General features: G+C 59.5%; 1 protein-coding gene across 13 annotated transcripts in view; it reads left to right on the top strand.

Moving 5' to 3' along the window:
• The window catches only part of COBL (cordon-bleu WH2 repeat protein), a 184953-nt gene that overhangs the window by 55520 nt on the left and 103005 nt on the right, over positions 1-26428 (top strand). For 7 of the 13 annotated variants that reach the window (XM_051853149.2, XM_051853146.2, XM_051853148.2 and 4 more), the window contains exons 2-4: positions 14192-14392; positions 19602-19812; positions 22460-22688. In XM_051853149.2, the coding sequence (XP_051709109.2) occupies positions 14192-14392; positions 19602-19812; positions 22460-22688 (641 nt within the window). Of the gene's footprint in view, positions 1-14191; positions 14393-19601; positions 19813-22459; positions 22689-24968; positions 25014-26428 lie in introns of all 13 variants that reach the window. The other 6 variants (XM_051853141.2, XM_051853143.2, XM_051853145.2 and 3 more) reach the window with 2 other exon arrangements.

Raw genomic sequence — 26428 nt, 5'->3', positions numbered from 1 at the left:
GTGTCCCACCACGCCCTGGTGCCACTTCCCATGTGTGTTCAATGCAGTACGCCTTCCCTCAAAGACGCCCACGCTGAATGGATTCCTGGCCCTCAGAAGCCAGGGTCTTCTCCAGAGGTGGGGGAGGGGCTTCCAGCAGCAGGGAGGAGCCGGGCAGTGGGGTGGCGTCGTGGCGGCTCCCCGGAAGTTGCAGACCTGCCGCGTGGGCTCTGGGCGCGCCCGTGCTGCACCCAGAGCTCCCAGGTCTGGCCCTGTGGGCGGTGCTGAGGCGCTCTGTAGCTCCTGCCTGTCGCCTGCCGCAGAAGGGTGGACCCGGGGCACGCTGGAGCCTCTCTAGGATCTGGAACAGCCTGCGGCCGGCGAGGAGGGCTGGGCCCGCGGTCGGGGCCCAGAGGAATGGACGTGGAGCCCTTCGGGCCAGGACTCAGAAGAGGGTGGCGTTTCTTCGTGGTCACAGCGGACTGGACTGATTAGCAGCCTGGTGGAGACAGGAAGTGCAGATCCGTGGAACGGAACGTGCCTGGCGGGGGGTTGAGGTGTCCTGGAGTGGACGGAACGTTAGAGGTCTGCAGACTGCCCTCTGGACCACCAAGTCACAATTGCAGAAGCGACGGCGCGTGCAGGGGAAGCAGACGCGCAGGGCAGCCTCCGCCTCACCCCTCCCCTGCCCCCGCGGAGGCCCATTCAGAGTCCTTGCTCTTGGTGCCGCCGGCGCTGGCCTGGCCTTGCTGGGCAGTTCTGCACCCCGGGGTGACGACGACGGGGCCGAGGGTGGACAGGAGGGGCTGGGAGAGGCCGCAGCAGCTGCCCCCTGGAGCCGCCTGGCTCACATTTCATGGTCCAGGCATCCGGGTGAGGCCCAGTCCCTATTTTGAGAAGCAGCTGGGGAAAGGTTATCAAGTGTCATATTTTCACCCGAGAATTAAAGGCACAGGCACTTCGCTTTAGCTCAGAAGTCCACATGGAGACAGGCCAGGTCCAGGCATCCAGGACGTCTCCCCCGCCACCTCTTCCCTGCAGGCCTCCTGGATTGCACACCGTGTCATCCTGAAAGCAGGCTGTCTGGTTTGCCCCAGGCCTTGGACGTTCTGTTTACCTACAGAGGGAGAAGTGAGGCGAGGAGATTCAACTGGAGCAGTTTTCTTAGCAAAGATTTGTTCACAGGACCGGGACCAAACCAGAGGAGGGCGGTGGGGGTGTGGATTGAGGGCCTGTGTCTGGGCCCCACGCTGCCCCCGGTGCGTCCTCGGCTCCGGGCCCGGGAGTCGGCATCGTCTTCCTGGAAAGTTCTCCCTCTCTGCTGTGTCCCCGCGGGTTCCTGGCAGGGGAGGGAGCAGGCTCGTCGGGTTTCACTGCTTTTCAGTTGTTCATAAAAGCCAGCAGGAGCAGGGCGCCTTATCAGCCGGCGGCCTGATCCATTTCACGGCGGACGCTGGCCCGTCCGGCTGTGGCGCTGCAGCTTCGTCTCGGACTCCCGCCGGCTCCGGCTCTGTTTTCTTCACAGTCCCGCCCGGCTGGCTCTCTGTTTCCCACCGGAGGAGGATCCCGCACTGTGAGCTGAGGAAAGCGAATCTCACCCGTGTGCGTTTCTCCTCCCCAGGGGCGTGGGGGCCTTGCTTGCCCTTTTGCCAGAAGTGTTGGTGGAGCCCATGGAAGGCGGGGATTGCCCGGTTTCTCGGTTGAAATCCGTGCACGTCGCCGCACATGCCCCTGGAGAACCGGAGGGTTTTCCATCCCTGAAAGTAACTGGATGCCTGCTGACAGCTCGAAATCCACTCCTGCTTCCACAAGTACCTGTTTCCTCCTGAACCTCCTGGCAAAGCGCCCGTCCTTGCAGGGGTTGTCTGTCAGGGAGTGCCTTCGCAGTGAGCCCAGACAGCTCCCCGGTGTTCGGTGGGGGTGGCACTGAGGGCCACGCAGCCCAGGGGAAACCGAGTGTTCAGAAGGCCAACCACAGATCTGCTCACTGTTTGCTTTTCTTATTTTTTAAATTGATTTATTGGGGCTGGCACCGTGGCTCACTTGGTTTATCTTCTGCCTGCGGCGCCGGCATATGGGCGCCGGGTTCTGTCCCGGTTGCTCCTCTTCCCATCCAGCTCTCTGCTGTGGTCTGGGAAGGCAGTGAAGATGGCCCAGGTGCTTGGGCCCCTGCACCCGCATGGGAGACCGGGAAGAAGCTCCTGGCTCCTGGCTTCGGATTGGTGCTGTGCCAGCCGTAGCGGCCATTTGGGGAGTGAACCAATGGAAGGAAGACCTTTCTCTCTGTCTCCCTCTCTCTCACTATCTACAACTCTACCTGTCAAATAAATAAATAAATAAAAGATGTAGTTATTTGAGAGGTAGACCCACAGACAGAGGGACAGAGAGAGGTCTTCCCTCTGCTGGCTCACTCCCCCAGATGACCGCAACAGCCGGAGCTGAGCCGATCCAAAGCTGGGAGGCAGGAGCCAGGTGCAGGGGCCCAATCACTTGGGCCATCCTGTGCTGCCTTCCCAGGTGCATTAGCAGGACGCTGGATCGGAAGAGAAGCAGCCAGCACCCATATGGGATGCTGGCAGTGCAGGCAGAGGCTTAGCCTACTGTGCCAAAGCGCCAGCCCCTCACTGTTTGCTGTTATTTTTATTTATTTATTTTACTCGAGAGCCAGAAAGAGAAATATCAAGATCTCCTATCTGCTGGTTCACTCCCCAAATGGCTGCAACAGCCAGGCTGAAGCCAGGAGCCCGGAGCTTCCTCTGGGTCTCCCACGTGGGTGCAGGGGCCCAATCACTTGGGCCGTTCTCTGCTGCTTGCCCAGGTGCATCAGCAGGGAGCTGGGTCAGAAGTGGAGCAGCCGGGAGTAGACCCAGTGCCTATATGAGATGCCAGCACTGCGGATGGCGACTCAGCCATACCACAGACTGGCCCTAAGTGGCGTCTAAACTCCAATGCCTGCCTCTCCTGGCTGCTTCTGGAATCAGCATTCCCAGTGCCACCCACAACCCACCTCTGGGATGTATGGGAGGGGCCAGGCTTCTCCATGGCCAGCTGCCAGAGCCTCCAGCCACAGGGGCCGTGGGAGCTCCGAGGCCTCCCCTGTTCCCCCAGAGGAGGCAGGAGGGAAGGAGCTGGGTCTCAGGGTGGCTGACAGCTGGGCTGTCCGTGGGCCATGCTGAGCTCCGTGGCTCGCGGCCGTGTCTCCGCTGACCTCTCACCCTGCTGTGTACCGCGGGGCCCCCGAGCCCGCCGTGTGTCGTCTGCCTGCACAGTTCGGTTGCTCAGCCGTGATGCAGGCTGGCCTCGCTGTTGCAGGCAGCTGTTTGTCACTGGAACTGGAGTCTGCAGAGAGAGGGTGTAGAGGTTCGGGCCCTAGACCCAGCAGCCCTGCTTGTCTGGGCTCCGACGAAGGCGTTGCTGCTGACACAGTCCCCAGGCAGCACCGTGTCCACGCTCCTCAGCAGGAATCCATCACAGGGCCCCGGCACAGCGGCCCAGCCCGGTCCCAACACCACAGAGGCGTGAGGTTCCCACCCCTTCCACCATTAACACGGGAGTCTCGGGGCGAAGGTTTCAGTGCCTGAACTCAGACCTGTGTCTGTCATAGCTTCAAGGCCACCTCCGCTGCACATCACCTCCCACCCGGCCCCTGCTGGGGCCCGACAGTGGCCGGAGCCCAGGAATCCTGCTGCTCCGTCGGCTCTGCAGGCCCCCCCTCAGGGTGCTGTCCTCGTGGCCTCACTGGGGGCATGGGGCAAACGTGACCTTGGATGATGGCCTCTGGTTCTCTCACTACTGGTCAGCATGCCTTCCCCACACCTGCCACCCGGGAGGCTTGCCTGTGCCCTGCTGTGTGCACCCACAGCCTCTTCCATGTGGTCCCACCCCCACACAGGTCCTGCAGAGCCCCTGGGGCCCAGAAGAGCCCCCTGCCTCAGGTTGTCACGTGCTGACCCAGGCAGCCCCGAGCAGCCCGGGTCAGCCACGCTGCAGTACCTCATGGATGGGAAACCGGCTTTGAGTGCTGTCCTGCCCCTCCCCACCCAGGGACCCAGACACCAGGCTCCTGTGCAACACTGACCTGGAATTCAGCAGCCCCATGTATGCTGGGCCCCACCTTACCCCTGCCCCCACCCCCAGCCATGTTGGTGCTTTTTCGTTTCTCAAGAAATGTCAGGTTGGACACTTGGTTAGAAGAGGGACTTGTGGCTGTCACAGCTGTGGAGGTGGAAAATTCAGACAGCATGGGCTGTCTCCGGTCACAGCCCCTCCGCCTGTATCATAGCATGGCCCGAGCACCTGCCTGGGAGAGAAAGCCTTGGAGAGATGGGGGTGGGGACTGGGAGGTGGGGCAGAGAGTGGGGACGGCCGGCCCTGCTTGCCGCCTTCTGGCGAGAACTAACTCAGAGCCTGGCCCGGACGGCCAAGTCGCTTCCGAGGACAGCGCCCCCAGGACTCAGTGACGGGCGTCTGTGAGGCAGCGCCCTTTGGAGTCCCAGAGAGCTGCACTGCTGTGCGGATGCTGGTGGCAGGGAAACAAGGGGCTTCAGGCGGCACAGGTTTGGGGGCAGAGGGGAAGCAGCAGAGACCCCTCCGGGAGAGGGTGCAGCTCACACCTGGGAGGTGGTAGGGATGGCTTTGCACAGATCCAACAGGTGCCCCTGGCAGAGGCTGGTCAGCAGTGCCAGGGAGCAGACTGGTCCCCACGGGAAAAATGAGGCTTTCTCCCAAGGGTGTGTGCACTGCCTGCCCTGGCACCCCCCTCCGTCCTGAGGACCCTGTGCGTCCTCCCACGTCACTCTTGTATTCTCCTTTTTATTTCCTGGATTTTGGGGGTCTGACTTTGAACGAGGGGACCAAGTGATTCCTTGTTGTCTTCCAGCAAGGCCACTTGCAGTCTTGCTGTCGGAGCGTGGGGCGCAGAGGCCCTTGGGTGTGGGCTGGGGCTGCTGCATCAGGTGGCACCTGCATGAATAAGTCACTAGCTGGGACACGTCCGAGAGGCCCCGCTGCCTTCCCTGCCACTGCCGCCCCGCTGAGCACCTGGGCCAGGGGAGCCCAGGGGAGCCCAGGGGAGCCCCTGTCCGCTCAGGAGGCAAAGCCAGTGCTCTGGACAAGGGCGCAGGGGAGCGAGGACAGCGTGCGATATGTGCAAACATGGCCTGGAGGCTGCGGAAGCAGTAAGCTTTCTCCTCTGATCTGATCTGTTTCGTACGTTCCAGCCTCCGTAAATAACCACTGCCTAACTCTTGGGAGTTGTTGGGAGTCGAGGGAGGGAGGTCTTGCTCGCCCGTGTCTGACAATGCAGTGACTGTGGGAGGGGCGGCCTTGCTCGGGGTCCGTGTCTGATCTGTGGGAGGGGCGGCCTTGCTCGGGGTCCGTGTCTGATCTGTGGGAGGGGAGGACGTGCTCGGGGTCCGTGTCTGATCTGTGGGAGGGGCGGCCTTGCTCGGGGTCCGTGTCTGATCTGTGGGAGGGGAGGACGTGCTCAGGGTCCGTGTCTGATCTGTGGGAGGGGCGGCCTTGCTCGGGGTCCGTGTCTGATCTGTGGCAGGGGCAGCCTTGCTCGGGGTCCGTGTCTGATCTGTGGCAGGGGCGGCCTTGCTCGGGGTCCGTGTCTGATCTGTGGGAGGGGAGGACGTGCTCAGGGTCCATGTCTGAGGATGCACGGACCATGGAGGGGTGGACGTGCTGTGTGGTGTCTGACAATGCAGAACTCTTGTTTTGATCTGATGCTGGGTGCAGGAGTTGCTGTGTGCGACCCAGGCAGGGAGTGCCTGCCGATAGCTAAGCAGTCTGCACCTGCACCTCTTTCTTGCCTTACTGGTGTTGGGTGATAGCGGTGGGACTCAGCTCTCAGCTGTTCCTCTGCGCGTTTACCTGATGTGCATGCAGATAGCCACGTTCCCATGTGGAAGGGCCCTCCGTGTCTAGCTTGGTGAGTCACGGATAGCTCTCATCATTGTGTCTTGGAGAATCCTATCTGGAAGGCTGATCTTGTGTTGGATTACTGAAAGCTTCCCCGCCCCAGGTCACAACTGAAATTCCAGCGTGCGTAGACTCCCTTGGTGTTGAATGCACTGGTCCCATAAGTGAGCTTTTCTTGGTGGTGTTGAGCGCTTGCTTCTGCCCTCTCCGTATGGTGACTGGAGGCTTGCGTTTCTTCAGCCCACAGAGTGAACCTAATAGTAATAACAATACTTCTAATACTTGTAGCAATAGTTGTAATACTAACAGTAGTTGTAATGAGTGACAGTACTTTTAATAGTAACAGTAGTTGTAATAGCAGTGACAGGTGTTATAGCAGGGACAGGTGTTATAGCAGGGACAGGTGTTGTCATAGAAGGGACAGGTGTCATGGCAGGGACAGGTGCTGTTACAGCAGGGACAGGTGTTGTCATAGCAGAGACAGGTGTTGTTACAGCAGGGATAGGTGTTATAGCAGGGACAGGTGTCATAGCAGGGACAGGTGTTACAGCAGGGACAGGTGTTGTCATAGCATGGACAGGTGTTGTCATAGCGGGGACAGGTGTCATAGCAGGGACAGGTGTTGTAATGGCAGGGACAGGTGTTGTTATAGCAGGGACAGATGTTGTTACAGCAGGGACAGGTGTTGTTATAGCAGGGACAGGTGTCATAGCAGGGACAGGTGTTGTTACAGCAGGGACAGGTGTCATAGCAGAGACAGGTGTTACGGCAGGGACAGGTATTGCTACAGCAGGGACAGGTGTTACTGCAGGGACAAGTGTTAGTGCAGGGACAGGTGTTATGGCAGGGACAGGTGTTACTGCAGGAACAGGTGTCACAGCAGGGACAGGTGTTACAGCAGGGACAGGTGTTGTTACAGCAGGAACAGATGTTGCAGCAGGGACAGGTGTTATAGCAGGGACAGGTGTCACAGCAGGGACAGGTGTTGTTATAGCCGGGAGAGGTGTTGTTATAGCAGGGACAGGCGTTGTCAGGGCAGTCAAAGTAGTTGTAAGGAGCCACCAGCCATGAGTGCTGCCCCTGACTGGGGCCACACTGGAGACTTTCAGGATCGTTTCACTTAATCCACACGCACACCTGCCTGAGAATCACTGCACTGTGTTCTGCAGCTCTTGGGGAAACTGAGGCATTCTCTCTGCAGAAGCTTGTCCAGGGCACCTCACCGGCTGGGGCACACGCAGCCTGCAGTGTCTTGGCCCAGCCTGACCCAAGTCTTCTGTTACAGAGCACAGAACAGGACCAGGGGTGGAGGGCACAGGAGAGCGTGGTGGGCAGCCCCCCACAGTCGCTGATTTCATGTGCCCGGAAGGGCGGCGTGGCTGCGGGTAGGCCCCTCTGCTTTGGGGGCACACAGGAAGGTGTGCATTCTCTCTGCTCAGTCAGTACCCTTGCCTGCCCTGCTCGGCTTGCGTTCACCTGCCTTCACCGGGCCGGGCCGTTCGCGGCATCCTGGTCCTCGGACTCTCAGGAGGCAGATTCTGAGCGTTTGTGCTGGAGTGCTCTCAGAGATGTGCAGGCCCAGCTGGCGGCTGCCCGGCTGGTGTGGGAATGCGCGTGAGTTGGAAGCTTTGGGAGTGTGTGATGGCTCTCGACGGCCCTCTTCATATTTCCAGGTGTGGGCGGGTCTCCCTCACTCCAACGCTCGGGTTAGAAGTGGTTCGAGTTTCGGGGGTTTTGGACTCTGGAGTATCTGCGTGTACTGAATTGGATATCGTGGGGCTGGGACCCAAGTCGCAACAGAAAATCCATTTGTGGTTCACATAAACATCACATCTCCTGGGGGTGAGGCCACACCGTGTCTGCAGTAACTGTGTGTGTGCACAGAGTGTCGGGGGTGAGGCCACACTGTGTCTGCAGTAACTGTGTGTGTGCACAGAGCGTCGGGGGTGAGGCCACACCGTGTCTGCAGTACCTGTGTGTGCACAGAGTGTCGGGGGTGAGGCCACACCGTGTCTGCAGTAACTGTGTGTGTGCACAGAGCGTCGGGGGTGAGGCCACACCGTGTCTGCAGTAACTGTGTGTGTGCACAGAGTGTCGGGGGTGAGGCCACACCGTGTCTGCAGTAACTGTGTGTGTGCACAGAGTGTCGGGGGTGAGGCCACACCGTGTCTGCAGTACCTGTGTGTGCACAGAGTGTCGGGGGTGAGGCCACACCGTGTCTGCAGTAACTGTGTGTGTGCACAGAGCGTCGGGGGTGAGGCCACACCGTGTCTGCAGTACCTGTGTGTGCACAGAGTGTCGGGGGTGAGGCCACACCGTGTCTGCAGTAACTGTGTGTGTGCACAGAGCGTCGGGGGTGAGGCCACACCGTGTCTGCAGTAACTGTGTGTGCACAGAGTGTCGGGGGTGAGGCCACACCGTGTCTGCAGTAACTGTGTGTGCACAGAGTGTCGGGGGTGAGGCCACACCGTGTCTGCAGTAACTGTGTGTGCACAGAGTGTCGGGGGTGAGGCCACACCGTGTCTGCAGTAACTGTGTGTGTGCACAGAGTGTCGGGGGTGAGGCCACACCGTGTCTGCAGTAACTGTGTGTGCACAGAGTGTCGGGGGTGAGGCCACACCGTGTCTGCAGTAACTGTGTGTGTGCACAGAGTGTCGGGGGTGAGGCCACACCGTGTCTGCAGTAACCGTGTGTGTGCAGAGTGTTGGGGGTGAGGCCACACCATGTCTGCAGTAACTGTGTGTGCACAGAGCGTCGGGGGTGAGGCCACACCGTGTCTGCAGTAACTGTGTGTGCACAGAGTGTCGGGGGTGAGGCCACACCGTGTCTGCAGTACCTGTGTGTGTGCACAGAGTGTCGGGGGTGAGGCCACACCGTGTCTGCAGTAACTGTGTGTGCACAGAGTGTCGGGGGTGAGGCCGCACCGTGTCTGCATTAACAGACACCTCAGGCCCCATGCGGGCAGACTCGTTCTTCCCAGGCAGAGCCCCCACAGGGAGAGGAAGCCGACGCCTGGGCTCCTGCTCGGGCGGGCACCTCCCCATGTCCCTGCTGGCATGTCTGTCTCGGGATGCCTTGCTGCCGTGAAGTGCTGCTTATCCCTGGAGGTGGGAGCCGTGTGCAGTCTTGAGCTTTGCCTGCATCACCGCTGAACGACTTTGCTGACAGATTGAGCAGTCCTCGTCTGAATCTGCTCTAAAATCTGGAGGGTTCTGGGTACTGACCTGATGTCACAGCGGAAAGTTCCACACAACACGCTCTGCACACGGTGTGGCCTCACGGTGTGGATATCTTGGGGCTGCACACAGTTACTGCAGACACGGTGTGGCCTCACCCCCGACACTCTGTGCACACACACAGTTACTGCAGACACGGTGTGGCCTCACACCCGACACTCTGTGCACACACACAGTACTGCAGACACGGTGTGGCCTCACCCCCGACGCTCTGTGCACACACACAGTTACTGCAGACACGGTGTGGCCTCACCCCCGACACTCTGTGCACACACAGTTACTGCAGACACGGTGTGGCCTCACCCCCGACGCTCTGTGCACACACACAGTTACTGCAGACACGGTGTGGCCTCACCCCCGACGCTCTGTGCACACACAGTTACTGCAGACATGGTGTGGCCTCACCCCCGACGCTCTGTGCACACACACAGTTACTGCAGACACGGTGTGGCCTCACCCCCGACACTCTGTGCACACACAGTTACTGCAGACATGGTGTGACCTCACCCCTGACACTCTGTGCACACACACAGTTACTGCAGACACGGTGTGACCTCACCCCTGACACTCTGTGCACACACACAGTTACTGCAGACACGGTGTGGCCTCACCCCCGACACTCTGTGCACACACAGTTACTGCAGACATGGTGTGACCTCACCCCCGACACTCTGTGCACACACACAGTTACTGCAGACACGGTGTGACCTCACCCCTGACACTCTGTGCACACACAGTTACTGCAGACACGGTGTGGCCTCACCCCCGACACTCTGTGCACACACAGTTACTGCAGACACGCTGTGGCCTCACCCCCGACACTCTGTGCACACACACAGTTACTGCAGACACGGTGTGGCCTCACCCCCGACACTCTGTGCACACACACAGTTACTGCAGACACGGTGTGGCCTCACCCCCGACACTCTGTGCACACACAGGTACTGCAGACACGGTGTGGCCTCACCCCCGACACTCTGTGCACACACACAGTTACTGCAGACACGGTGTGGCCCCACCTCCGACACTCTGTGCACACACACAGTTACTGCAGACACGGTGTGGCCTCACCCCCGACACTCTGTGCACACACAGTTACTGCAGACACGGTGTGGCCTCACCCCCGACACTCTGTGCACACACAGTTACTGCAGACACGGTGTGGCCTCACCCCTGACACTCTGTGCACACACACAGGTACTGCAGACACGGTGTGGCCTCACCCCCGACACTCTGTGCACACACACAGTTACTGCAGACACGGTGTGGCCTCACCCCCGACACTCTGTGCACACACACAGTTACTGCAGACACGGTGTGGCCTCACCCTCGACACTCTGTGCACACACACAGTTACTGCAGACACGGTGTGGCCTCACCCCCAGGAGATGTGATGTTTATGTGAACCACAAATGGATTTTCTGTTGCGACTTGGGTCCCAGCCCCAAGATACCTAAATTAGTACACGCAGATACTCCGGAGTCCAAAACCCCCGAAACTCGAACCACTTCTAACCCGAGCGTTGGGGTGGGGAGACTCAGCCCACACCTGGAAATATGAAAAGGCAGGGCTCCAGGTTGGAATGCAGCACCTGCGGCTTCTGGAGGAGTGGACGATGGCCCGGACACGGGTCCCCTCTACCCTCCGTGGGGAGATCCACGTCCAGGTCCAGGACGCGGGTCCCCTCCACCCTCCGTGGGGAGATCTACAGCAGTGGTCATGTCCAGGCCCAGGACGTGGGTCCCCACCACCCTCCGTGGGGAGATCCACAGCAGTGGTCATGTCCAGGTCCAGGATGTGGGTCCCCTCCGCCCTCCGTGGGGAGATCCACGTCCAGGTCCAGGACGTGGGTCCCCACCACCCTCCGTGGGGAGATCCACGTCCAGGTCCAGGACGTGGGTCCCCACCACCCTCCGTGGGGAGATCCACAGCAGTGGTCACGTCCAGGCCCAGGACGCGGGTCCCCTCTGCCCTCCGTGGGGAGATCCACGTCCAGGTCCAGGACGCGGGTCCCCTCTGCCCTCCGTGGGGAGATCCACATCCAGGTCCAGGACGCGGGTTCCCTCCGCCCTCCGTGGGGAGATCCACAGCAGTGGTCACGTCCAGGCCCAGAACGTGGGTCCCCTCTGCCCTCCGTGGGGAGATCCACGTCCAGGTCCAGGACGCGGGTCCCCTCTGCCCTCCGTGGGGAGATCCACATCCAGGTCCAGGACGCGGGTTCCCTCCGCCCTCCGTGGGGAGATCCACAGCAGTGGTCACGTCCAGGCCCAGGACGTGGGTCCCCTCCGCCCTCCGTGGGGAGATCCACGTCCAGGTCCAGGACGTGGGTCCCCTCTGCCCTCCGTGGGGAGATCCACGTCCAGGTCCAGGACGTGGGTCCCCTCCGCCCTCCGTGGGGAGATCCACAGCAGTGGTCACGTCCAGGCCCAGGACGTGGGCTCAGCAGTGTTTCTCAGCCTGAAGTCGCCACATCACCGGCACAGAGCCGTCGAGGGCGTCCTTGACCCACGTGCACCGTAGATGTTTCCATGGTGCCTCCCAACATGCAGCTGTCATTCTCTGAGAACACAGCATGCATGTCTATCGATGTATGCTAAATACGGACCCGCCTCGCACACCAGTTGATTTCATGAAGCGATGCAACATTGTAGCACCAGCCACGGGCCGCCTTGCGTTTGGAAGGGCCCCCTTCTCTGGGGACAGTGTGCTCCTCGGGTGTAAGCCAACTCGGGTGTTCGGTGCGACATCCTGGGAGGCATCTCAGCCCCTGGTGCTTCCAGCCGGCGTCCAGGTGACCTAGCCGTCACCGGTCTCCATCACTGTGTGCAGCTGGGATTCCAGGAGACACGGCCTTGCAGGGAGCCACACAGGAAGGCGGGGGCAGGGAGGCCGAGGAGGCGGGGGTGGCTGGGTGTTCCGCCAGCGAGCAGGTGGGGTTGAGGAGCGGCTCACACAGGCTGCTGTGCACATCTTCAGACTCGGTGCCTGGACGTCCCCGGCCCTGCGCCAGGGCAGAGACTGAGCCTGAGGCCTGAGGCAGCTTCCCTGCCTGTTCCGCTGTGCCGGAGAAAAGGGCCTTGTCCATTGTTTCCAACTGAGCCAAAAAATCATCTTGTGAGCATGAAATAGCCTGATTTTTAAAATGCTGTCTTGCTTCAAGGTGCGCATCCCGCCCCAGCACACACACACACAACCCTCACGGGCTGCAGTTCGGGCCACAGCCAGTGGGCGCTGCAGGGGTGCGGCAGGGTGGCGTGAGACGAGTGGCCCTCGAGGGCTGCACGCGGCCGGTGCTGTGGGGTGAGGGGCCCTGCGTGGAGGGTGCCCGGCTGGGGCGGGACAGCTCGGTGCCGCAGCTCTGCACTCCTGCAGCCCTCGGCGCTGAGGTGTGTGTGGGCCGAGTGGGCCGGGACTATGGACAGGGGGAGGGCGGCTGAGATCCTGGTAGGGTGACTCTGGGTGGCTGGACAGACCATTTATGTGAGTGAGCAGGGCAGGTAAAAGCTCTCCTTCCCGCCCCTGCCCGGGCTTGGTTGCAGCGGGCGGGGCGCACAGCTTTGTCCGTGGCTGCTTCCCGCCCGCCTGCCTGTGCTGTGGAGTTAAAGCCAGCTGTCTTAGAAGATGTGTTCTGGTCCTGAAGGGGTACAGCGGACCCAGTTTATGCTCTGCAAGCACTGAGGGGAGCCCTGGCCCCAGGCTTGGCCGATGAAGCTTTACTGCCTAAGCTGTTTCTCTCCGTCTCTGCTGGGCGCCATCTCGTCTTCCTGGGAGGGGCCTGGCACAAGTTGTCTGGACTCTGGGTTAGCTCTGTGTCCCTTTCCTGCTGGACAGAATGACCAGCAGGCCCCAGAGTGGCCCAGGGAGGAATGATGAGTGAGCAAACACAGGCCGGTGCCTTCTTGTCTACGTTGAAAGGAAAGTAGATGGTGGGTAAGGATACAGCATGGATTGCAGGTATTACATTCATGAAAGCTTTTGACAAGACAGAGCCCAGGTCTGTGTTGGGCAGTGGCGCGGGCAGCAGTGAGTCCACAGCCTCTGCGTCATGGCTGCTGCTGCTGCTCTGTCGTGCTGGGTAAGGCGTAGAGTGGAGATAGCCGAACGCTCATGCTTGTCCCGCCACCTGTCACCCCAGGTCTCGATGGCAGAAAGCTCATGACCTGTTGCTGTAACAGAGACCTCTCTTTCAAGATGGAACTTTCTGGGGTGTGTGTGGCTTGATGGTTACGACACTGCTTGGCATCCCTGCATCGTCTGTTGGAGAGCCTGGGGTTCATGTCCAGGCTCCTCCACTGCTGACCCGGCTTCCTGGTGATGTGCACCCTGGGAGGCAGCAGGCGACGACTCCAGTCCTGGGTCCCTGCCACCCACGTGAGAGACAGTCCATTCCCAGCTTCCGGCTTGAGCCTGCTCCAGTCCTGGCTGCTCCTGTAGCATTTGGGAAGTGAGCCTGCAAATGAGAGCCCCCTCTCTCTCTGCTTTTCAAATGAAATAAACTAAATACATTAATTTTAAAAATGGAAATTTTCCTGAAAGATCATGTTTTGAAACTTATTTGTTTTTTAAAAAAATCTGTATTGAGCATTTTTGCACATCTAGTTACATATGGTGAAAGCGTGTAGAACCCTGGTTTGTTGATGGGCGGTTGGAGTAGTTGTGTGTCTGTGGTTACATAGTCTGTCCGTTTGCCATCAGAAACTGGGGTTTGATTCCCAGCTCTGCGTCCTTACTCCAGCTTCCTGCTAATGGAGACCCCGGGAGGCAGCGGTGGTGGCTTCCGTGTTGGGGTTCCTGCCCTGCCCCCCACACCCCATGCCGGAGACCTGGGTGGAGTTCCCTGTCCAGACTCTGGCCCTGGCCCAGCCCCTCATGGGGAGTGAACCAGTGGGTGGCAGCTCTCTGTCTCTCCCTCTGTGTGTCTCAAAATAAATAAATCAACTTTTCAAAAGATCGGACTGCCCGGAAGGTGTTCCCACGTGCCCCAGGGATGGACCGTGTGGAGAGTGGGGAAACTGCTGCTCAGTGCCACGCTTCTTTCTCGTCTTTCCAAGGAAGAAGATGAAGGCCCGTGCACCCCCGCCCCCAGGAAAGCCCGCCCCACTGGACGCGCTCGGCCAGCAGCGGCCTCCCGGCTCAGCCCTCAGCCTGCAGCGGAACCTGGTCCCCGTGAAGGAGGCACAGCGGGACGGCCCCCTCGACATCACCGTGGTTCTGCCCAGTGGGCTGGAGAAGCAGAGCGTGGTCAGCGGGAGGTAAGGGCTCCCACTGCCAGGGTGCTGGATCCTGCGGGGTCAGGTCTGCCCGGGGTTCCGTGGGTGTGAGTCCAGGCCTGGGGAGCAACCCAGGGCCGCCCACCAGTCTTACCTGGGGGAGAAGCCCAGGGCTGCCCACCCCATATCACCTGGGGGAGAAGCCCAGGGCTGCCCACCCCATATCACCTGGGGGAGAACTGGGGGAGCAGCCCAGGGCTGCCCTGCCTCACCTGGGGGAGCAGCCACCCTGTCTCACCTGGGAGAGAAGCCCAGGGCTGCCCACCCCATATCACCTGGGGGAGAAGCCCAGGGCTGCCCACCCCATATCACCTGGGGGAGAAGCCCTCCATCTCACCTGGGGGAGCAGCCCAGGGCTGCCCACCCTGTCTCACCTGGGGGAGCAGCCCACGCCCTCTCACCTGGAATCGGTGCCCTTCATCCTTCATCCGTAAGAGAGCCAGGACTCCATGGCTCCCTACTGCAAGTTGTAGGCTCAGGGTGGAGGCCAGGGACGGAGGCCCCTAAGCGGTTCCAAGAGCGTGACTGCCACCCCCAGGGCTGCCAGCATCCCCAGCTCTGCAGTCTCATGGTCAGGAGGGCGGCCTCCTGAGTGACTGTGCGGATGCCCACTGACCAGCTGACGCCCAGGCCAGCACGTGGTAGGCGGTCACCTTTCCCAAGTTTAGATTAAGGAATACAACTCGCTCCCTGGACTTCAAGTGTAAGGGAATCATTTCCAGGCCTTCGGTGCCCACACACACCCTCTTGGCTGACCGACTGTGGCTGCCTGTGGCCGGATGTCACCAGCAGCTGCACGCACAGAGAGCGCAGCTCAAGTCCTGTCAGCCGCCTCCAGTCAGTAGAATCCCAAGTCTGCGTTTGGTGCTGACCACAGCACGTCCCAGCCGCGGTGCTGGCCTTGAGCTGCCTCTGTCGTTGGCGGTGCTGGCTGAGCGCAGAGGCATCAGAGGTGGGTCTTCCAGCACGGTTTTCTTTTGGAGGACGACGGAAGGATCCGTCCGGCAGGGAACGCTGGAAGCCACGAGGGTCTGGGATCTGGGCAGGTGTGAGCGGAAGTGGCCTGTCGGTGAGCGAAGCCCATGTGAGGCGTCTGGCTCCAGGGAAGCGTCGGCGCCAGAGCTGGGGAGCGAATGGCAGGTGCTGGCCTCTCTGGCTGTGATTATTCCTGAAATCGTATAATTCTTTCAACTGCTTGAGTTTCTTAAGTTGATCAGCTAATATAGGAGGAAAATTCTAGATGACCAAATTTTAGTGGGCAGAGGGGCACGAGTGTGGTGTGGGAGACATACGGGACCTTGGGCCCGGCCCTGGGGTGCACCTGGGGCTGGCGTTCTTGCGTCACTGGACACGGCAGCCTCGGCTGCGTGCGGTGAGGCCAGACGCCTTCCCTGGGCCGCCAGCTCCAAGCAGGGCTCGCTGTGCCGCGGAGGGGGGCTGTCGCAGCAGCAGGGCTCGGTGTGGGGTGGGGATGAGGGGGAATCCACAGGCCCTGGGCGGGGGTGCCCAGGCTCAGAGCCTCAGCGTCACAGCCCCTGCACTGTGTGTCTCTGTGTTTTTCAGAAGAGGCCTTATTCTAAGCCCATGTTTCCATGGAACTTTATAATTTCAGAATGTGTTGGATTATTACAGGTTTCAAAACAATTTTAGGATACGTGTGAAATTTTATCAGGGAATTTATTATGGTTTATTCCCTGTTTTTATGTGTCGGTCCAATGTCTCGTTATATATACGTATATGCTTTCAGAAGAATGTATATATAGTATATATATACACAAGTACATAATATATATGTTTTTAAGAAGATGGCCTTGTGCTGTAATTCCCAGATCCAGTTTTATAAACACCTTCTGAAAACGTCTTCACATGGAGCACATCTTCCCATTCTATGCTGAGTTTGTTTTTCTTCCTTGTAAAGTAGAAGCTACCAACAGAGAGACTGATTGACTTCCATCCACTGGTTCACGCCCCAATGGCACAGTGTCCGGGGCTGGGCCAGGCCTAAGCCGGGAGACAGAAGCTTCTTCCAAGTCTCCCATATGAGTGCAGGGCCCAAGCACTTGGGCCGTCCTCCGCTGCTCTCCCCAGGCCATCAGCAGGGAGCTGGATAGGAAGTGGAGCAGCCGGAACATGAACCAGCACCCACGTGGGACGCCCGTGTCACAGGTGGTGGCTTTAACCACTATGCCACAATGCCAAACCCACTTTGCTTCTTATTGAAACCATTGACTTGGGCAAAAGCTTATTTGGAAAGGGATAGCTTTTAAAGAAAGGAGTGGATAAATTCCACTCGCTTTTTAAATTTAAAAATTAGTGACCACAGCAAATGCCACAAGTAAGGCTCAGCCCTGCACCCTGAGCCTGCAGCCAGGTGGGAACAGGGAAGTAGAGAGGGCGCAGAAAGAAGAGGGTGTTGAGGAGAGGGGGCACACCTGGGAGTGGGCTTGCTGGACCACGTGGTGGTTCCACGTCTGCGTTTTTCTTAGACCTTCACGCTGCTTTTCACGCTGGAAATTTCCGGTTGGCCCCCCCACCAGTTCACAGCGGTCCCCTTTCTCCCAGTCGTCACTGACGCTTGTTATCTTTTGCCTTTTTGGTAGTAGCCCTGCCAAAAGGTGTGAGTGACACTGTGATGTTAAAAACCTGTTTGCTGTTTGTACTCCTGTGTCTTACTTCGAGAAATGTCCATCCAGCTCCTCGGCCCATTTTAAAAATCGGACTCTGCCCTGTGGAGTTGCGTGAGTTCCTCATCTGTCTTCGACCTTGGCCTCTCGCCGCACACGTGGTTGGAAATGCCGCCTCTTCTCAGGCTGCCTGTCCACCCTGCTGGCTGTTCCTCGCTGTGCTGAATCTCTCTGTCTGACTCAGGAGTCCCGTTTGTCTGGTTTGCTTTTGCTGCCTGTGCTGGTACCTCGTCCAAAACGTCATCGCCAAGGCTCACGTCAAGAAGTGTTTCACGTGTTTGCTTCTTGTAGGTTTGTGGTTTAAGGTTTAAGTCCTGCGTCCATTTTGAGATGATTTTCGCGCATGCTGTGAGATGAAGGTCCGTCTTGTCTTTCTGCCTGTGAGTGCCCCGTTTTCCCAACACCGTGATTGAGAGAGAGACCGTCCCTTCCTTGTTGCGTGCTCCTGGCATCCTCGGGGGAGGATCGGTGGCTGTCGGCGCACGGCGGTGTCCTTCCAGGCTCCCTGCTCTGTTGAGCTGCTCTGTGTCTGATTTGCGATTAGGTCACTTTGTGAGATGTTTTGAGGTCAGGACGTGCAATGCCTCCAACTTTGTTCCTTTTCTCATGGTTGCCTTGGCTATTCAAGAACTGTTGTTCATGTCTACCTTCGGATGGGTTTTCTGGTTCTCTAAAGCGTCCCATTAAGGGTTTGATGGGGGTTATGTTCACTGTGTAGATTGCTACGTGTGATGTGAGCATTTCAACATGTTAATTCTTTCAACCCATGAACACGGGATGTCTACCTACGTGCGTCTCCCTTCATTTCTCTCACCAGTGTATTGTATTCAGTGTAAAAGTCTTCCGCCTCTTTGGCTAAGCCCACGTCTAAGCTCATTTTCATTATTTCTGTTGCCGTTGTAAACGGGGTTGTGTTCTTACCTTCTCCTTCGGAGAGCTCCTTGCATTCGTGTCCGGCAGGGTTGCTGAACTGTGTCCGACTCGTGAGGCTTTCTGTTGGTGAGTCACCAGGGCTTTCTGCAGAGCTGATCACCCCGGCTGCAGGGGGCTGTTTCACCCGTCTCCCGATTTGAGTGGCTTTGGTCCGTTTTTCTTGTGCAGTGCCTCTGGCGAGGGCTGCCAGTGCTCTGTCGAGTGGAAGTGGGCAGAGTGGGCATCCTTGTCTTGCGTGGATCTTAAAGAAGAGCTTCGAGGATGGTGTCAGCTGTGGGCTTTTCATGTGTGATGTTTTGTTACTTCTATACCTATCTTGCTGAGAGTTTTTATCATAAATGGATATTGAGTATTGTCAGATGCCTTTTAAGTATCATTGAGATAATTATGTGAATTTAAAAAAAGTATTTATTTTTGAAAGAGTTACAGAGGGGGAGGGAGGAGTAGGGGAGAGAGATCTTCCATCTGCTGCTTCACTGCCCAGATGACCGCATCAGCCAGAGCTGGGCCAGGCTGAGGTCTCCCATGTGGGTGGCAGGGACCCAGACACTCGGGGGCCATCCTCCTCTGCCTTCCCCAGGCCATTAGCAGGGAGCTGGATTGGAAGTGGAGCAGCCAGGATGCCAGGACAGGAACTGGTGCCCACCTGGGATGCCGGCATCGCAGGTGGCAGCGTTACCCGCTTCGCCAGAACACCAGCCCTGACTGTGTGGGTTTTGAGGCCCATTCTGTTGGATTTGCACGTGCTGAGTTGCCCTTGCATCCAGCGACGGGTCCCGCTAGGTCATGGTGTGGCGTATTTCTCAGGTGCTGCTGAGTGGTGCTTGCCGGTCCCTTCTGAGGGTTTCCACACATCAGTCCGCCAGAGAGTGCCCTGTTGTGGTTTCTTGGCTGGAGTCATGTCTGGCTGTCATTCAGCTGGTGCAGACCTCATAAGATGACTCTGGGCGGGGGGGTTCCCCCTTCTTCTGGGTCTCGGGAGAGTCGTAGAAGCCCTGGTGTTTCGTGACTTTGCCGTTGAATCCGTGTGGCCCTGGGGTTTTCGAGATGAGGCTTTAGTCACTGGTGGAGCCTCCTCATTGGCGGTGGGTGTTCAGGGTTTCTGCCTCTCCTTGGTTCAGTGTTGGTTGTCGTATGTGTCTAGGGGTTTGCTGTTGTTCAAAAAGTGCCTTCACCCTCTTCACTTAAACTCCGTTTGTATGTTACGGCATCCCTACGAGGAGCTGAAAACAGCGTGTTGTACCCATAGTAGTAGCGTTTGTGCTAAGGCCTTGGATGATTGCGCTCGGCGCACGCGTGATTTCACTGGGAAGGTAAGCACCCTCCCAGCTGCTGTGTTTCTGCTCTGTCTGTGGTGGGGTTTGCAGGATTAGAGGCATCCATGCTCGGCGCTACAGTCGCGCATCAGGGGTCAGCGAGCCCGGTGTTTCCTTGGCATCTCGTTGGCTCACTCAGCCCTGCCCATTGGCTCACTCAGCCCTGCCCATTGGCTCACTCGGCCCTGCCCCCCGCCACGCCCTCGTTCCCGGGCGAGGACACTGAGACGCCCCCTAACGGCACCGTTTCCGCTGCAGCCAGGCCATGATGGACCTGCTGGTGGAGCTGTGCCTGCAGAACCACCTGAACCCGTCTCACCACGCCCTGGAGGTCCACGCTTCCGAGACGCAGCAGCCGCTCAGCTTCAAGCCAAACACGCCGGTCGGGACTCTGGACGTGCACACCGTGTTCCTGAAGGAGAAGGTCCCCGAGGACAAGGCCAAGCCTGGCCCACCCAAGGCGCCTGAGGTCAGTGGGTGCCTGCAGGGCCGCGCTGTGTGGCTGCGTGGGCGGCATGGCGGGGCCATGCTGCCCTCGCCTGAGGACCTCAGGGGCGCAGGGGTGCGGGGACGCAGGTACAGGGATGAGTGGGTGCGGGGACGCAGGTACAGGGATGAGTGGGTACGGGGACACAGGTACTGGGATGAGTGGGTGCAGGGACTCAGGTGTGGGGACACAGGTGTGTGGGGACTCAGGTGTGGGGACGCAGAGGTCCAGGGACGTAGGGGTGCGGGGGCTCAGGGGTGCGGGGACGCAGAGTTGCGGGGATGCAGGGGTTAGGGGACACAGGGACGCAGGGGTGCGGGGACACAGGTACAGGGATGAGGGGACGCAGGTACAGGGATGAGGGGGTGCGGGGACTCAGGTGCGGGGACGTAGGGGTGCAGGGACTCAGGTGCCGGGACGCAGAGGTGCTGAGGGTGCTTCCCTCATAGTGGACAGGGCTAGGCGCTGACCTGGCTTTCTTTTGGGAGGCAGAATTGACAGAACTATGAGCGTATATCATTGTGACATTGCTCCTTTGTGTATTAGAAACTTCTTCAAAGATGGACGTGGCCTGTCACTGTGACTTGTCCAGTGTGGTAGTCGCTGGTCACACGTAGCTCCGTGCCCTGGAAACGTAGCTGGTGCGACCCGCAGACCGAGGTTTCGATTCCGACGAGTTAGCCAGCGGCTGCCTGGTGGGACCGTGCGGCTGCAGAGCCCCCTCCCCCGCCCCAGGAGGCAGCCAGGAGCTGTGGGAGATCTGCACATCTTCCTGGAGGGAGGTGGGGGGAGTGGGACTTCTCCTTTCCAAAGGCTGGTGGCAGGGGCTGGCGTTGGGGTGTAGCTGGTAAAGCTGCCGCCTGTGGTGCCGGCATCCCATTTAGGCACCGATTCAAGTCCCGGCTGCTCCACTTCTGAAGCAGCTCTGTGGCCTGGGAAAGCAGCAGAAAATCCTAAATCCTTGGGCTCCTGCACCCACGTGGGAGACCCCAGAGAAGCTCCTGGCTTTGGATCGGCCCAGCTCCAGCCACTGCAGCCATCTGGGGAGTCAACCAGTGGATGGAAGACCAACCTCTCTCTTTCTCTCTGCCTCTGTCTCTCTGTAGCTCTGCCTTTCAAATAAATAATTTTTTTTTTAAGAAAAGCTGGTGGCACTGATGTGCGCTCACTGCCGTCAGACGCCTCTTCACACGCAAAGCTCTCTTGCCAGCCTCTCGTTTCGATTACGGGTGATTCGAGCTGCTGGCTGTGTGCTTGGGACACCCACATCCCATGTCTGAGCACCTGTCCGGAGGAGTCCCAGCTACTCCTCTTCCCATCCAGCTCTTTGCTGATGCACCCGGGAGGCAGCAGGTGATCGCTCAAGTGCGTGAGTCCCTTCTGCTCAGGTGGAGAGCTGGACGGAGGTCCAGCCTCGAGTGGTGCAGCCGTTCTGGAAGTGAACCAGCAGATGGGAAACTGTCTCCTTCCTCTGTCTCTGTCGCTCTGTCTCTGTCGCTTTGCCTTTCAGTCGGTAGATGATAGACCGTGGTGGACTGGCCCTGAGTCCCTCTGCTGACAGTTTCCGGTCCCCGTGGTTAACGCTCTCGTGCACGATGCACAGAGGATTTTCTCCCCTTCAGGGTTTAAGGACGAGGATCTCTGCCTCTGGTGCCGCCCCGTCCTGACCCCCAGGGTGCATGGTTGACTCCACGGGGCGAGGTGTGGTCAGGGAGTAGCAGGTCCCACTGCCTTCCTGCACGCCACCATTGCTGCAACCACAGGAGCCCAGCATTGGGGTCAGAAGGGAGCGACTGGCGTCCCCGCCTCCCTGTCAGCCGTGTCTCGGCACCGCTGGGGCAGCGGCCAAACCTGAGCTGAGGCCGCCTGAGCGATGGCAACCTGGCGGTGGCTGTAGAATCAGCCTTCAGCGCATCATGTTTCTTCTTGACTGCTGAGCCTCGGCTGTTGAAAGTTACCTGCTTCCAGCTTGAAACACGTCTGTGCTCACACTGTATGTGTAGCTACACGGATACACATGTGTGTGAGCACCCATGTGGCTGTCTGGATACTCACATTGTGTGTACGTGTAGCTACGCGGGTACACACGTGTGTGAGCACCCATGTGGCTGTCTGGATACTCACACTGTGTGTGTGTGTAGCTACGCGGGTACACACGTGTGTGAGCACCCATGTGGCTGTCTGGATACTCACACTGTGTGTACGTGTAGCTACGTGGGTACACACATGTCTGTGAGCACCCATGTGGGTGTCTGGATTCTAAGCAGAAGTGTGGCATCTTGTCTGTGAACATGGGTAAATCAAGTCACTCCCAAGGCTTCCCAGCCCATTGCTCAGAAAAGGAGGACACCAGCCCGCGGTCTGGCTGGCCGGGACCCTGGAGAGTCGGGATCTCCGAGGCCGCCCTCCTGCCCGTTTTCCTTGTGGTCAGCAGCTGGGTCGTTAGAGAGGCTCGGAGGCGGATTTACTTTCCTGGGCGTTTATCTTCGCTGATCCTTAAGCCGCTTTCCCCCCGCCTCGCTGCACCTGGAAGAGTGACGCCAATGGACAAGCACCGCCACCCTCGCAGGAGCTGGGGCTGCTGGGAGGCTGCGCTCACCGAGCCCCTGCGTCTGCTCTGCTCTTCCAGAAATCTGTGCGTCTGGTGGTGAATTACCTGCGGACACAGAAGGCCGTCGTGCGCGTGAGCCCCGAGGTCCCGCTCCAGAACATTCTGCCCATCATCTGTGCAAAGTGTGACGTCAGCCCGGATCACGTGGTTCTGCTCAGGGACAACATCGGCGGTGAGGAGCTGGAGCTGTCCAAGTCCCTGCGTGAGCTGGGCGTGAAGGAGCTGTACGCCTGGGACAACAGAGGAGGTGAGACCCTGTCCCCACACCCTGCCCGGCTGGCCACACAGGGACAGCAGGGGAGGTGAGGCCCCTGTGCCCCATGCCCTGCACAGCCACATGGACGGGGATAGCAGGGGAAGTGAGGTGCCCCCCATACCCTGCCACACAGATGGGGACAGCATGGGGGGTGAGACCCCCATCCCCCACGCCCTGCCTGGCCACAGAGACAGGGACAGTAGGGAGGGTGAGACTCCCATCCCCACGCCCTACCCGGCTGGCCACACAGGCTGGCCACACAGACGGGGACAGCAGGGGAGGTGAGGTCCTCATTCCCACACCCTTCCCGGCCACGGAGACGGGGACAGCAGAGATGAGGCCCCCGTCCCCCATGCCCTACCCAGCCACACAGATGGGGACAGCGTTGGGGGGTGAGACCCCCATCCCCACGCCCTACCTGGCCACGCAGACAGGGACAGCAGGGCAGGTGAAGCCCCTGTGCCCCATGCCCTGCCTGGCCCCCAGATCTGAAACACACACACACACACACATTACATACACACACACACACACACACACATGCACTACAACTCTTCACAGCTCTGTAGCACAGAGGAGAGGTGGGACCACAGCTGTGTGGAGGCCAGGAGCAGCCAACTGGCTGTGCTCAGCACCCCCACTGCAAGAGCCCTCCTCCGCGGTCCCAGGCACACCTCCCCCCCTCCCCCATCCTCCTCTGAGCTTTGCTAAGTCGGAGGGAAATGACCAGCGCCCGTGCTCAAACATGGCTGCTGACTGCTCACAGCCAGCCCCACACCCGTCTCCTCTCTCCCCACATCTGCCCCGGGGGGCCCAGCAGAAGTGCCTGCAGCTGCCCTCTCGGACCCACCGAATTCCTGTCCACCCAGGCAGTCCCTCAAGACAGCGCCCCTGCGTCCTGAGGCTCCCTCGCCGCCCTTGTGGGGTCCTGGCACCGCCTTGGGGGTTTGGTGCTTAGAGCCGTGGCTGCTCGGCACAGCGCAAGCAGGCCACTCTGGGGCTGACCGCGCAGATAAATCCACAGGGCCAGACGAGAAATGTTGTGTTCCCTGCCCTTAGAAGTTTCCAGAATAATGCACCTCGTGTTGCATTTTCTACAAATATTGAATAGGTTCAGTTCTAAAGTATGCAAAGTTTTAAACATTTTTTTCCGATTCTCCCAGTTAAAATATAGTTCTTTTGTGTTGCTAAATTTCCTGTGCAGTCAGTCAGTGGCCATCGAGCAATCCCGGCTGCCCCAGGGAGCCCCCTGCTCCTGGAACTCTGGGTCCGGCGCCTCCCGTGACTGGGAGGAAAGGGCTCCCGCTCAGGGCGGTGTGAGCTGCGTGGACTCTGCTCCTCCAGGGAGGAGCGTGCCGGCCTGGGCGAGTCCTGTGCTGGCCTCGTGTCCAGGGCAGAGTGCAGCCCGGGTGTCCGCAGCTCTGGCTCGGCTGTCCAGGTGCTTCCGTCTGCTCCCGTCGGCTCTGGCCGAGTCAGGCTCAGGTCACGCTTTGGAAACAGAGCCTTCGTTTGCTGAGTCAGACGCAAAGCGGGAGAGCACCGTCCCACCCTTAGCAGGCAAAAGGGAAAGGCGTTTCTGGTGTGTGGCAGCCCTGGACGTTTCTGGAAAGGCAGGTTGAGCCTGCCCCGTGGGGGAAGTCGCGTGAAGCCTGCCGTCCGCTGTCACGGGGAGCAGAGCTTCGCAGCCCCCTGGTGCGGCCAGGACGCCTGCCAGATGTGCAGCACTGCTGCCTGGGCGGAAGCAGCCCCTCCGCACCGTGGGTGTGTGCAGCTTGTCCCGACTTCCTCGGCCTCCTCCGCACCCGGGCCACAGCCATGGCAGGCCAGCTTGACCCCCGTCCCTGCCTCAGCTAGCACGCCATGCAGCAGCACCTGGACAGGCAGAGAAGCCTCTAGAAGGTGTCCCTGGGGCCCTTCTCGTCTGCGGCCGCTCCAGCAGCTTCTCCTTTGACCTTTCGAGTGACTCGTCGGGGTGGACAGCCATCCCTCTGCAGCCCTGCAGCTGTGGGAGATCCGGGAGCTGGCGGGCAGCTCAGGGGAATCAGGAGAGGATGAGGCGCCACTGACAGAGGGCTGGGCCGCTCCAAAAAGCCCATGGCTTGGCTGCCACCAGCCCCCGCGTGGAGGTCAGGCCCGAGGCGGGTCCACGCTGCATGTGGCCTCCTCACACTGTATACACGCCTGTGGCATGAAGAGGGGCCAGGGCCTTGGCTGGGGCTGCCGTGGATCTCGGAGCTGGGTCCTCACGTTCTCCGTACCTGCCTCTTCCAGTTCTTCTGACCAAAACGCAGTCTGAGCCTTCCCTGAGCTGCCGAGGTACCGCAAGCCCGCGTGCTGGCTCTGGGCCGGGAGGGTGCATGGCGGGGAGGTTGGAGCCCCGGGCCTGCAGGAGCGGACCCGTGGGGTGGAACCGAGGTGCTGCTGCGGTTTGCTGGTTTGCTGGCTTGTTCAGAGGAGAAAGTGCGTGAGAATTTGCCGTGCAGCGCCAGTCGAGGGGAACTGGCAGCAAACAGGCTGTTGCCTGGGACTTCAGGACGGGGAAGAGGCGCCAGGCCCTCCGTACCTGGGCTTGCCTTGCTGGCCCGGGCTCGCCTGCCGTGGGCCCCATCCTGCATGCTGCAGTCTTTGATTTCGGAATTTACGCTTTTCGCAGACAAGCATGCGAATGGTTAGTCCAGGCTTGGCCTCTGTCTGATCAGTTTGCCGGACTTTTCTCCTTATGTGGGTGGAGATGTGTACCAGGAGAGAGAGCCTGGGGCAGAGAAGTGCACGTCCCCACAGGTGCTGACACGCACGCATGTTCCTGTGTATACTGGGATTTTAACGTCTTGGAGTACACACACACACACACACACCCCAAATGACTCATTAAAGTTGCTGTGACTCTTTGATTTTGCAGAAAGCTATGTCCATGTCTGTTGAAGTATTTCACAATAGATACTCTTTCTAGGGAAAAACCATTTAATGAAGGACAAAGTTGGCAGCCTTGGTCTGGAGCCTGGGGCTGCGACAGGTGTGGGAGACCCAGGCGGCCTCCTGTGGTTTCTTGTCGCTGCTCTGCCCCCTGGTGGTGCAGTTGGAAATCACATGGCTGGGCACTGCAAGGGACTTGTCAGACTACATTCAAACAAACAGCCGTGCCTGTGGCACTTGGCCCGCCCTCCCGCCCGGCTCTGCGTCCCTGTCCCAGCACTGTGACGGCACAGCTGGCACCTGGAGGTTCTGGCTGACGCCAGTGTGGAGTCCCCTTACTCTGCTCTCCTACCAGGCCTTCTGCAGGGTCTGCCAGGAGGCCCGGGTGGCCCATCAGCCAAGCCTCGCTTCTAAAAACAGCCTGTCTGCCCCAGGCCCCAGCCCAGGGCGGCGAGCCTGGGGCCCTGCCGCCTCCACACAGCTGCACACTGGCGCCCGGGCCACCCCTGCGCCGCCTACGCTGGGCTGAGGCAGACCTGTGTGGTGCACGAGCAGCCATGTCCCCGTCCCTGCTTAGCGAGAGGGACGACAGACGTGGGTCTGCTCCAGCGTTCTGGTCCCGTCAGTCCCCTTTGGGCTGCTGTGACGTCACCCATGTGTGGATGGCGTGTCCTCTGCCTTGTTCATCCGTAGGGCACTCTCATGTCCGCCACCTCGGCACATCCATGACTTCATGTGTCCAGGCACCAGCACTCATTTCCATGAACACTGTGGCCTAGAAGTCGGCGTGTCGATGCCCAAGGGCCAGGTTCGCTCCG

The sequence above is a fragment of the Oryctolagus cuniculus genome, chromosome 16, assembly GCF_964237555.1.
Source record: "Oryctolagus cuniculus chromosome 16, mOryCun1.1, whole genome shotgun sequence".
NCBI lineage: Eukaryota > Metazoa > Chordata > Mammalia > Lagomorpha > Leporidae > Oryctolagus > Oryctolagus cuniculus.
Note: the sequence above shows the minus strand (reverse complement) of the source record. Positions and strands in the feature narration are given on the sequence as shown.